Source organism: Terrapene carolina, unplaced genomic scaffold (assembly GCF_002925995.2).
Source record: "Terrapene carolina triunguis isolate 2854851 unplaced genomic scaffold, T_m_triunguis-2.0 Scaffold88, whole genome shotgun sequence".
Lineage (NCBI taxonomy): Eukaryota > Metazoa > Chordata > Testudines > Emydidae > Terrapene > Terrapene triunguis.
Window position 1 is genome coordinate 22,899,899 of NW_020664439.1, and position 15,573 is coordinate 22,915,471.

The 15,573-nt window shown below is 40.8% G+C and overlaps 1 protein-coding gene across 1 annotated transcript in view; it reads right to left on the reverse strand.

Annotated features, from left to right (window-relative positions):
- Positions 1-15,089, reverse strand: part of CP (ceruloplasmin) — a 36,484-nt gene extending 21,395 nt beyond the window's left edge. The window contains exons 1-7 of the mRNA XM_024208569.1: positions 14,886-15,089; positions 9,755-9,999; positions 7,059-7,271; positions 5,149-5,322; positions 4,143-4,397; positions 2,635-2,800; positions 1,105-1,244 (exon numbers count right to left, since the gene is read on the reverse strand). Of these exons, the coding sequence (XP_024064337.1) occupies positions 1,105-1,244; positions 2,635-2,800; positions 4,143-4,397; positions 5,149-5,322; positions 7,059-7,271; positions 9,755-9,999; positions 14,886-15,040 (1,348 nt within the window). The 5' untranslated portion in view covers positions 15,041-15,089. The remainder of the gene's footprint in view (positions 1-1,104; positions 1,245-2,634; positions 2,801-4,142; positions 4,398-5,148; positions 5,323-7,058; positions 7,272-9,754; positions 10,000-14,885) is intronic.
- Between the last annotated feature and the right edge of the window lie 484 nt (positions 15,090-15,573).

The following is a 15,573-nucleotide window of genomic DNA, read 5'->3' on the forward strand; positions in this document are numbered from 1 at the left end:
GGGGGGGGGAGAGCCGAGCCCCAGCCGGGGCTCGCTGCCCTGCCCCCGGCGCTCTGGCCGCCGGGGGGGGGGGAGCCGAGCCCCCGCCGGGGCTCGCTGCCCTCCTCCCAGGGTTCCGGCCGCCCTCCTCCCCGGCGCCCTCCCCCCGGCCGCCGGGGGGAGAGCGGAGCCCCCGCCGGGGCTCGCTGCCCTCCCCCCGGGGCTCCGGCCGCCCCTCCCCCCGGGGGGGGGGGCGGCTGGAGGCTTTTTCGCCTGGGGCGGCGAAAAAGCCAGAGCCGGCCCTGGACAGCAGAGTCTTTTACCTCCTTGAGTCCTTTAACAAATGTACCCTGATCTTAGCCAATTGTAAAGTGCTTTGGGATCTAGAATACACTGCTGCACGTACAGCTGCAGGGGGCACTCACTGGAGTCCAGCACAGGCAGCTGGGCTCCAGCTTTCATTAAGGGAGAAGCTCTGGGGACTGGATGGTTGTGGGGGCAGAGAGAGGCTACATATGAAGGAAAGGAAGGCAGAGGAAACTGAAGGGAAGATGGGTACAGTGACAAAAAAGGTTGTGGCAAGTGTTCTCTTCAGCTAACCGTAGCCCTAGATGGTACCCAGGGAATGAGAGAGGTACTGTCTGAACCCTCTCTCTTTTCCATTTGATTACCAGCAAGTGAAATTCATCCTAGGCAACAGCACATGTAACTCCAACCCTATAATCCTTTTGCTGCCCGAGCATGTCCTCCATCTCCTCCTGGTATCCTGCCCATCACAGACACCAGCTCTACCGCTACCTCCCCCCATTCAGTTCATGTACTTCTTCACTCACCCCTCAACAGAAGTAACCCAGTCAATGAAAGCACCACCTGCCCTCCTACCATTCATTCTTTTACTCTGTAGCAGATGCCAGGCACCACCTCCCTGCTCATTCATGGAGCTGACTTAACCCTCTCAGTGCCAGTATAAATTGTCATTTCCACCCTTTCTCCCATATGAAGCCTGTAGCATTTATAAGCTCTGTCAGTCAAATCAGTCATGTTCAAGGGGCTTACAAATGCTGCAGGTTCAGAAAGGTAACAAACTCCACCAGCTTTGCCTTAAATTGTTTTAAACAGTCTCACCTAAGAGTCCAAGATGTTCTTCCTCGGGGAGCCTTTTCTTACACTTTGTGAAGGTGCCATCTGTGTACTCCTTATAAACCGCTTTTTTATAAGAACCACCAATTCTTTTTTCATTTTGTTCAAAAAATGTCTGAGATTCACTGTTCAGAAGACATTTGATAGAAACAAACAACTTTTAATAATAATGTGCTCTAAGCTAGTGCTTTCATCAGTAGCTCTCAAAGTGCTTTACAAAGGAGGGCAGTATCTTCCTCATTTTACATTTGGAGAAAATGAGGTACAGGGAGGTGAGGTGACTTGCCCAAGGTCACCCAGCAGGAGCAGAGCTGGAAATAGAACCCAGATCTTCTGAGTCCCACTTTAGTGCTCTACCCACTAGATCATATTATAGCTCGGTCCAGCAATTAAAGAATCATGAGTATGCAGAAAAAGCCTAGCAGACCCCTACATTAAATTCTGTACAGCTTGTTTTTCTTTTCTGAGATCCTGCCTTGTTACTCTTATGTACACAGTGCATTAGGAGACCCACAAACAATAGTTTCTGGCCAGTGCTTTGTAATTTTTATTTTGGTTTTAGGAAAAAAGGTATTTTTATTATGAGTTACACAAGAACACAGAGAAATAAGACGAAAAAAAACAATTAAACAAGTTTGCAGATTTCATGAAAGCTTACTCTGTGATTATTTTTTTTAATTATTATTGCCCTTTTCATTCACTGATCTCACAGCACTTCACAGATTTTAATTAATTAAGCCTCAGTCCAGGAAGGTAACAAAGTGTTGTTAAACCCATTTAATAGATGAAGACTAGAGATGTTAAATGACTTGACTAAGGGTATGTCTTCACTAGCAACGGCAGCGCTTTAACGTGGCTGTGTAGTCGTGGCAGAGTGCAGGGAGAGAGCTCTTCCAGCGCTGTAAAAAACCCACCCCCACGAAGGGTGTAGCTACCAGTGCTGGGAATGCAACTCCCAGTGCTGGTGCACTGTCTACACTGCTACTTTACAGCGTTGAAAGTTGCAGCGCTGTAAAGTGGCAGTGTAGACAAGGCCTTAGTCTTAGTTAGAAGAATCATATATAGCACAAGGGGTAGATTCTCAGCTGGTATATGTTGTCTGCTGATTTCAATAGACCTGTGACAACTTACACCAGCTGAGGATCTGGCCTCTGATTCGCATTCTCTTATCACTTTAGACTGATGGATGACCAGTCCTGAAATTTTCAGTGACCCTGATTGTTGTCTATATATGGTGATACAACATTTCTTCATTCCCGTGTAGTTATTAATGCTACAATGAAACTTCCTTCAAGGTCTCAAGGGAAGTAACAGGCATAATTGTTATGGGCTATATATTGCAATTAATGTTTAAGAAGCACTGAAAACAAGAGGGATTTTTTTCCTTAAAAATCAATGGCTCTTTATGGCTGTGTATATTTAGCATGTTCAAACCAAATCTGTTTTAGTAAACAAAGCTTGTTCACTTGTGGCTAGAGTCTATAGCTGCTTTCTTATTTAATAGGAGGTATTTACCTGTCAATAATTAATTGTTGTCCTGTAAAATGGTTTATTGCAGACGGACCATAGTTCCAGATAATTTCCTCAGCTGCAAGGTAGTAATGTCTTATATTTGTATATTCATTGTGATCTGTTGTAGGTTTTTTACAGTCTTTTACTTCAAATATGGCCTGCATACCACCTGGGGGAGGGAGAAAAAAGGGAGATACAAATACAACAAACCTTAAGTGGAGAGGGAGGGGATTTTATGTGAACGCTTTTTTTCCCCCCCCCCCTTCTTCTCCCATTTAAAATTGTCTGTTTCCTTCCCCCTGGGACTCACTGTTGCATGATATAAAAATCACAGACAAAAGCAAACTACATGAAACACCACACCCAAGCCAAATTAGTGTGTAGTATGCGATACAGGCTGCTATGTGGTGGTAAAGGATGTCTTTGTCTTATGAAGGTACAGTTCATATTAGTGACAAATAAGATTAGAATTGAATGAAAACAGACTGTCAGATATGCTTCAGCTTAGGCAAAATGCTATTAGATTGGCTCTGCTTTCACTCAGAACTTAATCAGTGACTCATTTGTGAAATTCCTAGGCCTTGTCTAAACTAGAAACAGTTTGCAAGTATAACTGTACCAGTAAACCCTCCTAGTGGAGATGGAGTTTATACCAACAAAAGGACTTAAAACAGTTCCCTGAAGAACTTAAACCAGTGCCCGGAGTGAAATAAGCTATACTGACAATAGGATTTTTTTGCCATTATAACTGCATCTACACCAGAGTGTTTACAGGCATAGCTACATCAGTTAAGAGTCTGAGGGGTGGGGTTTTTTTGGGAGGGGGTGTCTTCCCCTCCCCCCCCCCACCTGACATAGCTGTGTCAGCAAAACATTTAAGTGTAGACCAGGCCTTAGATGGGAGAGAAGAAGCCACACAATGGGCCATGAGGTACGGAATAAATTACTGTGGCCTTGCCTGAACTTGGAATGAGACCCAATTTAGCCACTGGTGGCCAGCAACCAATGTAAATAAAAAGCTACGATTCACACTGGCTGAGCTTACCCCGTTTGCAAGCAGAGGTAAACTTATCCAGTGTAAATCATGGCTTTGCTCATCTACATTTGGAATTTGCACCAGTTCCTGCCCACATATTACTGAATCCAAGTAGTGACAATATGTCCATTGACTTCATTGGGCTTTGGTTCAGCCCTTAGTGTAATGCATTCCTAGATGAGCTGCTGAGAATGTGAGACAGCTTTGTTAACTAGACTGTGATATATCAGATGACAGTCTTCCTAAGGTCAACGTTCATGCAAAAAGTGACTCAGTAAAGGGTAAGCTCAGGCACAATTAATTCAAATGGTTAGATCATTCCAATTCTGACTGGGGTCTTGTATCCACTTATATAATGTTTACTGTGGCTCTTCTGTTTTTTGTATTATGATTATGGCATGCCAAATAAAGCACTCAGGTATGCCACATTCCCCTGTAGATTCTAAGATACAATAGACAGTAACTTATTTCACACCTTCTATGTGATCATTGACTTGGCAGCTAAGCAGCCATTCCCCAGGGTTCTTCGGTACCATAAGAGCGTCAACAAAGGTAGCAGGGAAGAGGCTGATAGAGTCAATGCGGTGATTCCTTTCTGTAAAAACCTGTCCATGGAAATAGGCTGAGTGGACATCAGCTTCATTACCCATGCCAAAAAGATGCCATTTCACTTTGTCTTCTGCACACATGGTGAGATTGGGAAGATATCCATACATGTATCCATTGATTGCTTAAAAAATAAGAAATGCTATTTATTATATATTCACCATCACAGGGCTCACAGACCTTTGTGCAAAAACTTATCTTGCCAGCCATGTAACACTAAAATCACTGCCACTATACTATAAGGTAGAGATGAGCTCTAACCAAAACTCTGATTCTGAGCATCCTTCTCATTAGGCCATGGAGTTCCAAAACCTGAATCCATATCTGATCTGCATGCCTAGTATTTGTACTGTGGTCATCAGTCCTTTCCATGAATGTTTAGTTCAGGCCAGATTTAAGGCTAGCTTCTGTGGTGACACTAAGCAGCACAGACTATGTTTTGGAGTATAGTATAATGCTTGGGGGGAGGATACAAACTTCTGCCTACAGTGGTCTGGGAAACTATGCTAGTACAGATTCAACAGCAATTTGAGCACCCTGGTGGGTGACTCAGACCCACTTCATATGCCCTTTGTCCCAATTACATGATTTGGTTTTCCCATACCTCTGGTCCTGCCAGATACTTGCCCTTTTCGTTTCTAGTATTAATAAGTATTGCCCCAATCCTGATCACACTAAAATCAGTGGCAAAACTTCCATTGACTTCAACAGGAGCAGAAGCAGGCGCTAAACCTTCACTTTTATATAAAAACATCTAAAAAGAATAAAGCGCTTAATTAAACAAACAACCTAGCTATAGCTCACCTTTTAAAGATTAGAAAAGGAATGTTAATGGGATACAACAATGATGAACAGATCTTTAAAAAAATTCTTACAGTGCATTTTATTGCTCTCCTGGAAGTCTTCATTCTCTTTGTCAACTTTGGCAGGTTCGGAGCAATATTTCTCAATATTGTCATCCAGATACCAACTGAGATTTTCATCCATCACAGAGAACATAAGGATAAATTCAGCATCAATGTGTTTATCGCTTCCTCCATCCAGTGTGCCTGAAAAATAGTCATTTTCATACACTGGCTGGTGAAATGCTCCTTTCCTCAATTCTTAGCTATAGTAATTGTGACGTTACACGCTATATGTTTATGGAAATATGCTTATGAGTGTGAATATAATGGAACTGAATATGCTTTATGCAAAAGGTCTCTTGTTAGATATCATTACAAAGCTTATAATCTACTGAGTGTGTTCATCCTATTTGTATGTATGTATTCTTGTATCTAAAGCTAGGAATATGAAATATTACTCTGATGTGCTATTGTAATTATGCTAAGTGTGGGCCATTAATGGTGGTTTAGAATCTTGATGGCTCCCATTGACTAGGACAATGAACTGTGAATGGGTTTGTTTACCTACAAGCCTTCCTATGTATGTGTCTTCCAGCTACTAGGTAATGAAGAAGACGGTCTCACAGGACATGTGAACATGTCACATGATACTCAAATCCATCTTAAACCCTGCTGCTTTTCCACTGAGAAGGAGGGGTGGGAACCCAGGGAGAGACAAAGGATTTCCGCCTTGTGCCAAAGCTATAAAAGGGGGTGGAACAGAACAAAGGGGGCTGCAGTCATGATAAATCCCCTAGTTACCACCTGATCTAGAAGTAACAAGGATTGTACCAGGGGAAAGGATTGGGCCCAGACAAGTAAGAAGTCTAGTCTGTGAAAGAAGCTTATTGGAATATCTCCAAGGGTAAGATTTACCTGTATTCAGTTTCTTAATGTCTTAGGCTTAGATTTGCATGTTTTGTTTTATTTTGCTTGGTAACTTACTTTGTTCTGTCTGTTATTACTTGGAACCACTTAAATCCTACTTTTTATACTTAATAAAATCACTTTTGTTTATTGATAAACCCAGAGTAAGTGATTAATACCTGGGGGAGCAAACAGCTGTGCATATCTCTCTATCAGTGTTATAGAAGGAGGACAATTTATGAGTTTACCCTGTATAAGCATTATACAAAGTAAAACGGATTTATTTGGGGTTTGGATCCCATTGGGAACTGGGTGTCTGGGTGCTAGAGACAGGAGTACTTGCTGAGCTGTTTTCAGTTAAGTCTGCAGCTTTGGGGGGGTGGTTCAGACCCTGGATCTGTGTTGCAACAGGTTAACATGTCTGGCTCAACAAGACAGGGTTCTGAAGTCCCATGCTGGCAGGGAAAATGGGCTCAGAGGTAGTTTGAGCACATCAGGTGACCGTCCCAAGGGGGGTTCCGTGACTGAGCATGTCATAGTAATGTTAAGGTAGATTTATATTGGTTGCCTTTAAATACAAGTTGGTATGTCTGTCTCCTATAGATTATTCTAAGAGAAAGATAATGTAGAGTGACACTACAAAAAGTGTTTTGATAACAAGTTATTGCTCATTACTAAGGCCAAATATGACAGGAAACGCCTTTCACCAGATTTTGCTTAAAAAAAAAAAAACGTATGTGTAACATTTTACATTCTATATATGTGCAAACCCCCACACTCAATACCTTATATTCATATTATGCCTTTCATTCCAACTTATTCCAAAGCACTTCACAAGCTATATCAATTATTCAATATGCACAAATTCTCTATACCCAGGGATTCCTACTCAAAGGCAGCTGACTCTGGGATGAAAAACAGTCGCTGTTTAAAAGCACATAGCAACATTACACAGCAATATCTATCTCTTATGAAAATAGAAACCAAGTTTCACTCTTCTGCTTCCTGCTGTTTACATATTTTATATCTCTTACCTTTCCTGCAAGTTATCAAAGGTCCAACAAGCCCAGAGGCAACATCCTTTGGGGCATCTGTGTGTGAGTGATAAATCCTGGTTATACAATTACTATCTCCCTCAGCTGGACCATGATCTTCTGTCACATCCCATTTGTAAGTATACAGTTCTCCAGGCTTCACAGCATCATCTTTCTTTAGCAAATCTTTGGTATTGTCAGGATAAAAAGCACCTAGGGTACATAACATGCAATGCAGTCAATGGTAACACATCTCCTTCATGGTTTGGAATGAGATTTACAAGTTACAAGCAGGATTGTGTGTGTTTTAGGTAAAGCTACTGAAGATGACTCTTCGACATCTTACACTCTGTAAAATGGAGCTTGCGCATGTTATAAAAGAAGTTGGTAACAATGCACCTGCAATGTTTTGACATTGATTAATTGTGGCAGTAACATAGTCCAGATTTCCAAGTAAATAATTCTCAAAAGAGCAGATGAATACATCTTAAGGGCCTAATCCTCCTCCCTCTGAAGTCAATGAGACTTTTGCCATTGACTTTAATATAATCAGGGACTAGTCCTGAGTTTATTAGAGGGGCAACATGCTCTCCTGTTTGGAAACATAACAGCTCAAAAACTTGTTGAACATCTGTTACATATGAATCAATATGGCTACTCCAAATGTGATTATTTTTGCCCATCCCCATAACTTGACTCCAAGTAACAAAGCTACAACTAAACTGAGAAGAAGTAAATATTGCTTTGAAAAGGACCCAAAATGTTATATAATTCACTGTTCTGCTCATCTGGGCTATGTCTAAATCAAACCATATGTTAGGTTTAATGAGAAATTTCATATAATAGAAAGTTATGGCTGAAGGGAATTTCATTAGTGTTTTTGAATGAAACACCTGAGAGAGAACAGCATATTAATTTATAGCTTCCCACCTGGTTTATTCTTAGGGTTCACTAAGAATCTGGCCCTAGATAATGCCACTCTTGCTCATGTTGAATAGTACTTTACTCAAGTAACCTTACTGAAGAGAATGAGACCACTCAAAGTGAGGCACTTAGCAGAATCTAGCCCTTAACTTCTACAGCTTCATCACTAGCATGCTACATTATAGAAGTAGCTTTGCAAGGAGGAAGCCAAATTAGGGGCTAATCCTAAAAACAAGTTCATATTTCCTTGAGGTGAATGTTTCTAATTCTGACAACTGACATTTATAAATGCTAATCATTTCTGTAGCCCCTTTCATCTTTAAGCACTTCACTTTCAACATGGACTAAGTCATCAGTGCATTAATGAATTGACTGGTAGAGATCACAATAATACTATGGGGAAGATCTTCAGCTGGTGAAAATTGTCATAGCTTCATTGACTTCAATAGAGCTGTGACAATTGACACCAGCTGAGGACCTACACCTGTGGCTCAGTTCCAGCTCTTGAGTTATCTATGGCATTTGTGATGGGTGCTCTATTAAATAATGTGACAGCCCCAGACCAGTGGGGTACAGGAGTCTGGTAGAGGGCAAATATACTGGTCACCGGATGAGTAGTTTTCTGTTCCCTGAGTGACCAGAGAAGGGGCTGCACTAGAGTAATCAGGAACCTGCTAGAACCAGTTAAGGCAGGCAGGCTAATTAGGACACCTGGAGCCAATTAAGAAGAAGCTGCTAGAATCAATTAAGGCAGGCTAATCAGGGCACCTGGGTTTTAAAAGGAGCTCACTTCAGTTTGTGGTGCGAGTGTGAGGAGCTGGGAGCAAGAGGCGCAAGGAGCTGAGAGTGAGAGGGTGTGCTGCTGGAGGACTGAGGAGCACAAGCGTTATCAGACACCAGGAGGAAGGTCCTGTGGTGAGACTAAGGAAGGTGTTTGGAGGAGGCCATGGGGAAGTAGCCCAGGGAGTTGTAGCTGTCATGCAGCTGTTACAGGAGGCACTATAGACAGCTGCAGTCCACAGGGCCCTGAGCTGGAACCCGGAGTAGAGGGCGGGCCTGGGTTCCCCCCAAACCTCCCAATTGACCTGGACTGTGGGTTCTTCCAGAGGGGAAAGTCTCTGGGCTGTTCCCCAACCCACATGGTGAATCTCTGAGGCAAGAAAATCCACCAATAAGTGCAGGACCCACCAAGATAGAGGAGGAACTTTGTCACAATAAGCACTGGTCGCATTAAAGTCACTGCAGTGTTCCTGCAGGATTTTGCCCTATAAATCTATGTAATGTACAGTAACTTCTAGAAATGTCTTTAGTTATACCTTTATCATTTCATATTAAAGAAATAAATTCACATTGTATTTTTATTTGAAGTTTAAATGGGTTTCCATTTAGTGTCCATGCATGAGGTGTTTATCATTGCTTAATGATCTCTTTTTCATGTTAACATCAATTTTCTTCAAATTACCTTAGTAGCCCTGTGTCTCACCTATCGACCTTGTTTGCTGAAGTGTTGATCAAAAATTGTCCTCTTTGCAGTTTGATAGGACCTTAGTGCGTTCCTATTCATTTCATATTTTGGCCCTTGAAAAACCTTCCGTGATCTCAGAAATGTCCCTAATTGAATCCTATCTTCTTTTGATTAAATCCTCTCTTAAATCCTAATTCTGTAACCTTTACTTACTTGAGCAGTCTTCATTGCTAGAAGGAATCCCACTGAAGTCAATGAGACTTTTGAAGTACTGATTAAAATCTGGACAGAATCAGCTGAAATTTACCTTCATTTTCTTTAGTGTATTTCACACCATGTGGATGAAGAGTATAGGATCTAGAAGCCAAGTTTTTCAAGTGGACGATAATGGAATCTCCAACTTCTGCCTTGATAATGGGGCCTAGGAACCCCAACCAGTCAGGCTTCTCAATTGTTTTTTTAAAGGAGTTATCAGTGAACTGTTTGTAGACAGCTTTTTTGTAAGTGCTTCCTATTCTGTCCGGGCCTCTTTGGAGAAAAACTCTGGCCTGTCTGCAGAGAAAACAAACATAGCCCTGTCAGAATACACAGATTCTTGCAAAAGAATCTGTTAAAATGCCAGGGATGATATTATTTGTATTGTGATAGCACCCAGAAGCCCCAATCATGAATCAGGGTCCCATTGGCTAGATAATGTACAAATACATACCAAAAAGACAGTTCCTGCACCAAAGAGCTCACAACCTAAATAAGGGAGAGACTAAACATTTGATACTGAGACAGATTTTTCTACCTACAGTTCGTAGGGGGATGATAGTATCATTTGGTATATTCTGAGTTCTTCATACATAGACAAAGTAAACGAGGGATGGTTTTCAAAACTTTTTTGAATATATGTTAAATTAATTTTGAATTTTAAACTGAAATGGGTTATTTTACCTTAAAGCAAAACTTGGCTAAGAAAAAAACCCCGCAGCTCCTTATCCCATGCAGGAATATAAATACAAGGGTGTTTGGCTCCATCTCTTCTTATGTTTCCGTAAATACAGTGTATATGTCGCTCACAAATTATATTGAAGGCGCATACATTTTATTGAAATAACACATTACATATATACCTTAATTTCTTTAAATCTCATTACAAATGATAAAACTGTTACTTCCATTATTAAGTTATGGTGGCTATAGAGTCCCTTGAAGTGGAGAAGAGATATTACTCAGGTATAGAAAGAACATTAAGGATATTCTCTATTGAGGTGGCTGATACAGGCTGTGCTAGTCAGGGAGAACTATAGTTCTATCTCCCTAAGTACTGGCCTGGGTCAGATATTTACAGACGAGATTACTGACTATAGCTGGGGAAATTTTGGCTCAATTGGATGTTGTTTATGTGATGCAAGTATTAGCATTTATGTACTCTTAAATTCACTCCTGTTGGCTCCACTGAATAAGGACTGCAGGACTGTGCCCTTTGAATTTGTGAGTTTTAAAAGGAAGATGCCCTTTTGCAGGTTCCCCATTTTATTAGAGATGATTCAAAACCTTTTAACTAATTCTCCTTGAGCTTTGATAGCTTATATTAAATAGGAGCCAGATCCAAGCTGCCCCTAGTTTTTTGTTTTTGTTTTTTTGTTTTGTTTGTTTTTTTGCAAAATCATCCAAGTTAGTATGACTGGAGAGATGGTATAAAACCTAAACTTGTTTCAGTGTAGACTGGCTTTGAGAATGAGTGAGCCTGGCACACACAGAGAAAGTGTGACAATTGAAAGAAAACTGATCCTATCATCATTGAAGCTGGCAGGAGTTTTGCCATAGACTTCAATGTGGTGGGTGGAAGGGGAAGCAAGCAAGCAAGTTTATTTTTAAAAAGTCCCTGTCTACAATGGCCAGGGAAACTGCTAGAACTGACTCATGTTTGACTACATGATTGTCAACATGGTGCTAATATTGTTAACTAGGATATTTAGGCCAAATCATGCGACCCCTATAGCCCATGTAATGACTGCTCACATCAATTGCCTTAGTTGTTTCAAAAGGACTAATTGCTGGAGTAAGGATTATTCTGTGAGGAATCAATCCCCTAATTAGGAAAACATTGTTTAACATTCTGAAGTTCAAAATTCCTCTGATTTCTACTCCTATGTGTAATTTGCTTGTACAAAATCCAAAGCATTTAGTGTGGGGCTGAACCCTGGGTAGGCACAGTTTGTTCAGTCTGTCAGCCACAAGGCTTCAAAGGACTGATAAGGAGCTCTGTGTAATTTGGAGAGCACAGACTCAGTGCAAGAGGCTGAGTTACTGGAAGTCAGATTTCAGGAAGCTTTGCCAGACACAAATTATAATCAGGGAGCATGTTATGGCTCTTCTTGGACTGTATAAATAATTAGCGTTTACTTGTAAGTCTTCCTGTTGATAGCTGCATTGTGTTCTTTTCTTTCTCTCCCCTAATAGATAATAGGGTTCATAAAAACACAGCCTCATAGCCTGAGGGTTCAGGAAAAGAGTGAGAGTTAAGGAGCAGTTGAAAATGAAATGGAAGACATGATGAGCCAAATTCATCACAAATATAACTCTACTGAGTTGAATAGATTTATACCAGGGATGGATCTGGTCCTCTGTAGTTTGTCACAAAGCAAATAAGAGGAGTGCAAATGCGACATCTGACAGCACTGCTCAGCATTTTGCTCTTCAGACTCCAGACCATTTACTCACATTCCATTTCCCATCCAGCTGTTTGTTGGATCACTGGCTTCATGCCTAACAGCTTCTTAGAAAGAGAATGAGACTGATTGATAGTATCCCATGGGGGTTATGTCTGAAGAAGGGACGTTGTTTAGAGTGAAAAAATTTGAACCCTTCCACCAAAACCCCCAAAAGAAAGTTTCCCTCATATTTTCTTTTTTGATTCATCTTTTTTCTATCTGATTTGATGATCTCTGATCTCTTTTTAACACCCCTACTCTTCAGCCCACTTGGGATAGAGGGAACAGAGTACAGTACTGTTCTTCTGACAAATGAAGGTGGCGAATGTCTCAGAGGGTGACTGACAGTGAAATTGCGGATGTCACTCTTCAAATATGCATGAGTTTACAGCCCCATGGTTCTAGGATGTCAGACTTTTTGAGATTTATCTTTATCAATTAGGAGCATGAAATCATTCCACGTGCTTGTGTCAGTATGGCTCAGTTCATTGCATAGTTTATAGCCAGTTTAAGTTCCTCATGAGGACTTGGGCTCCTAGCCAGTGCTGATGCTGCATTGCTGTACTTGTGCTAGCCTTTTCTTCAGCTGGAGCTCCCAACCTCTGATATTTGCTGTGGTTCAAACAAAAAACACAAATGAAAACTCAGCCAAAACTGCTGAGTTGCACTCAGTTTCAAGGCTAAAACCATAAACATGCCCAGGTGCTTTTGGAAGGTTCATAAAGTTCTCTGTGAACTTAGTGTGAGGTTTCAAGTTTACAGCAAAATGTAAAAACAGAGAAATTTGACGTAGTCTCAGGATCTGTGGTGAAAGTTTCCAGACCTTGCAGAAGTAGGTGAAAGCTTAGTTCAGTGGTTTGTGCATTGGCCTGTTAAACCCAGGGCTGTGAGCTCAATCCCTGACGGGGGAGTTTAGGCATCTAAGGCAAAGATCTGTCTGGAGCTTGGTCCTGCTTTGAGCAGGGGGTTAGCCTCAATGACCTCCTGAGGTCACTTCCAACCCTAATAATCTACCTATGATTCTAAGTATCCCTTCTCTCTCATTAAAACAGGATTGAATATCTAAAGCATGTGTATTATATATACTAATATTATTTGTATAGCAGTACTGCCTCTTGTGTTAGGCTCTGAACAAAAAGAGGGTCACTCCCTCATAGAGTTTACAATTGAAGTAGCTTGTAATCCTATATACTAAGATTCTGAATGACTGTGTCAAATAATCCATCATAATGGTCTATGTACATTACAAAATATGGGATGGTAGTAACCATATTAAGTCCTTGTCTCTATGGCAAAAACAACTTACTAAAGAAGCAGTTTGTTGCTGACCTGCAGCTGGTGGGGTCTTTTATTTCAGAGACTGTTTAGGTTCCAGATGTAGTTATGTGAGTGAGATGTATTCTCACACTTATGGCTGATTTACACATCTGTGTGTAATCATCTTACCAACTATTGCATGTCTTGTGCTACTCTTATCTAACTCATCACTTCATGAATAATGTTCACTTCATGAATAATACCAAAGTGTCTGTGCCATGTGAGAAACAAACGTTTTTTTTCTACACTACAATGTAATTCTAAAACTGAATAGTGCAGAAACTCTTATGGCCTTAGCAGAAAACCTCCAGCAAAATTGTGAAGCCATTAAACATAGGAATTAAAGGTGCACCAGAAGAAACATGCAGCAAATGTCAGGGGGTTGCCAACAAAATACACCAGATTCTTAAAACAGTCTGCAAAATCTATTTACAATAGACTTCTTAATACTCCTACTTCCATTTCCTCTCCTTCTGAGATGCTTTTCCGTTTCCCCTCTTCATGAATTATCTCTCTTTCTCTCGTATCTTTTTCACTAGCACAGACTAAGGCCCTGATCTTGCAGTGAGCCCTGTGTGTGTGGAACCCTGTGTCCACAGGAAGCCCCTCTCTGGAGGAATGCAAGGGTCTGCCCATGCAGAGCTTACTGCAGGACCTGCAGTTAGTAGTTTCTCTCCTACTTGTACAGTGATTGATCCTGGTCTCTTAGCATTTTGATGTCACATACAGGAACAGGATTCCATTGTACTGGCAGACAGAAAGAACAGTCTCAATGTTAAAAATGAATCAACAGAAGAAACATCTACTGTGAAAAAGGAATTGTGAACAAAATAATGTGAAATTAAACCAATGATGCATATCTCAGTACTGTACAAATGGGATTAACTAAAATAGCCAAAGTTTAGAGAGAGCTGAGCTGAATAGCACAGCTTCAGTGCTGTAAAATTCTGAGTTTCCACAGCCACCATTTAAAAAAAAAAAAAAAAAAAATCTTACCTTTAAATAAATGTATGAACACACAGCATCTTATCTATTTATTGACAGATCAAAATTACACATCATTAGACATTCAGGGCCTGATCCTGCCATCCTTAATCAGCAAAGCATCTGTTGTAATCGCACTGTATTCCAATGGGAGTTTTGCCTATGTGAATGGGTGCCTAGTCAACTGAGAGGCTCTTCTTCCATAAATACAAATGAATTATTAACATGTTAGGAAAAACAGAAGACCTCTTGCAAGACCTGTAGAAAATTACTAGGAATAAGGGCCTGATTCAAAGGCCATTCAGAGCAATGGGAATCTTTTCATTGACTTCAATGGGCTTTGGATCAGGTCCTAAACCAGCAGTGTCTACACCAACCATTATTGTAAAGTCAAGAGCATTTATATGTAGTTAGCACAAACTGAGTGTTACTTACTCTTCTTCTGAAAAAAGCTGCCCAGATATTATATTTTTATTCCCAGGTGCGTAGTTCCAAGTGGTCTCTGTAATCCCAATGTAATACTCTCTGCTCACTGCCCAGACTTGGCAACCACAACAAGCCAGCAAGCAGCTTAGTAAGCACAGCTTCATTTTGCAGTCATAAACCTTGTTGGAATGATGGAGTAAAACATGAGACCAACACTGTGTCCCTTTATAAGATCAGTTCCCCTCCCACCCCCCCAATATGCTTTGATCAACAAAAGAAAAGGTTGCACAACGCCCCCATGTTGTCAGAGTAAACAGACATTTGGATTCCAGTAACTAAGTTGACTCAGGTGATGTAAAGTAGGCAAGACAGTTCCTTCGTTCTTTTTTTTTTTTTTTTAACCAATCTGATATTCATGCACATTAGTTTATGTGCAATCCAGATGATAAATTTTGTGGATCAATTTTCAAGTGTTTCTGATTTAAAGGAACCCTCAATGATCACAGTGACTCTGAACTCATTTAGTTCCTATGTCATCTAAGTAAACTCTTTGCTTTTCCTCTTAGTTTTATTCCTAAAACTCTAAGAATATTGGGGGAAGCTCCAAACTGGCATCTGTTTTCATTTTGACACCATCGACCCTGTGCTTTTCTTCAGTAATGCAATAGAAGAGAGCCAGAATCTTTGGGTTGCTCAT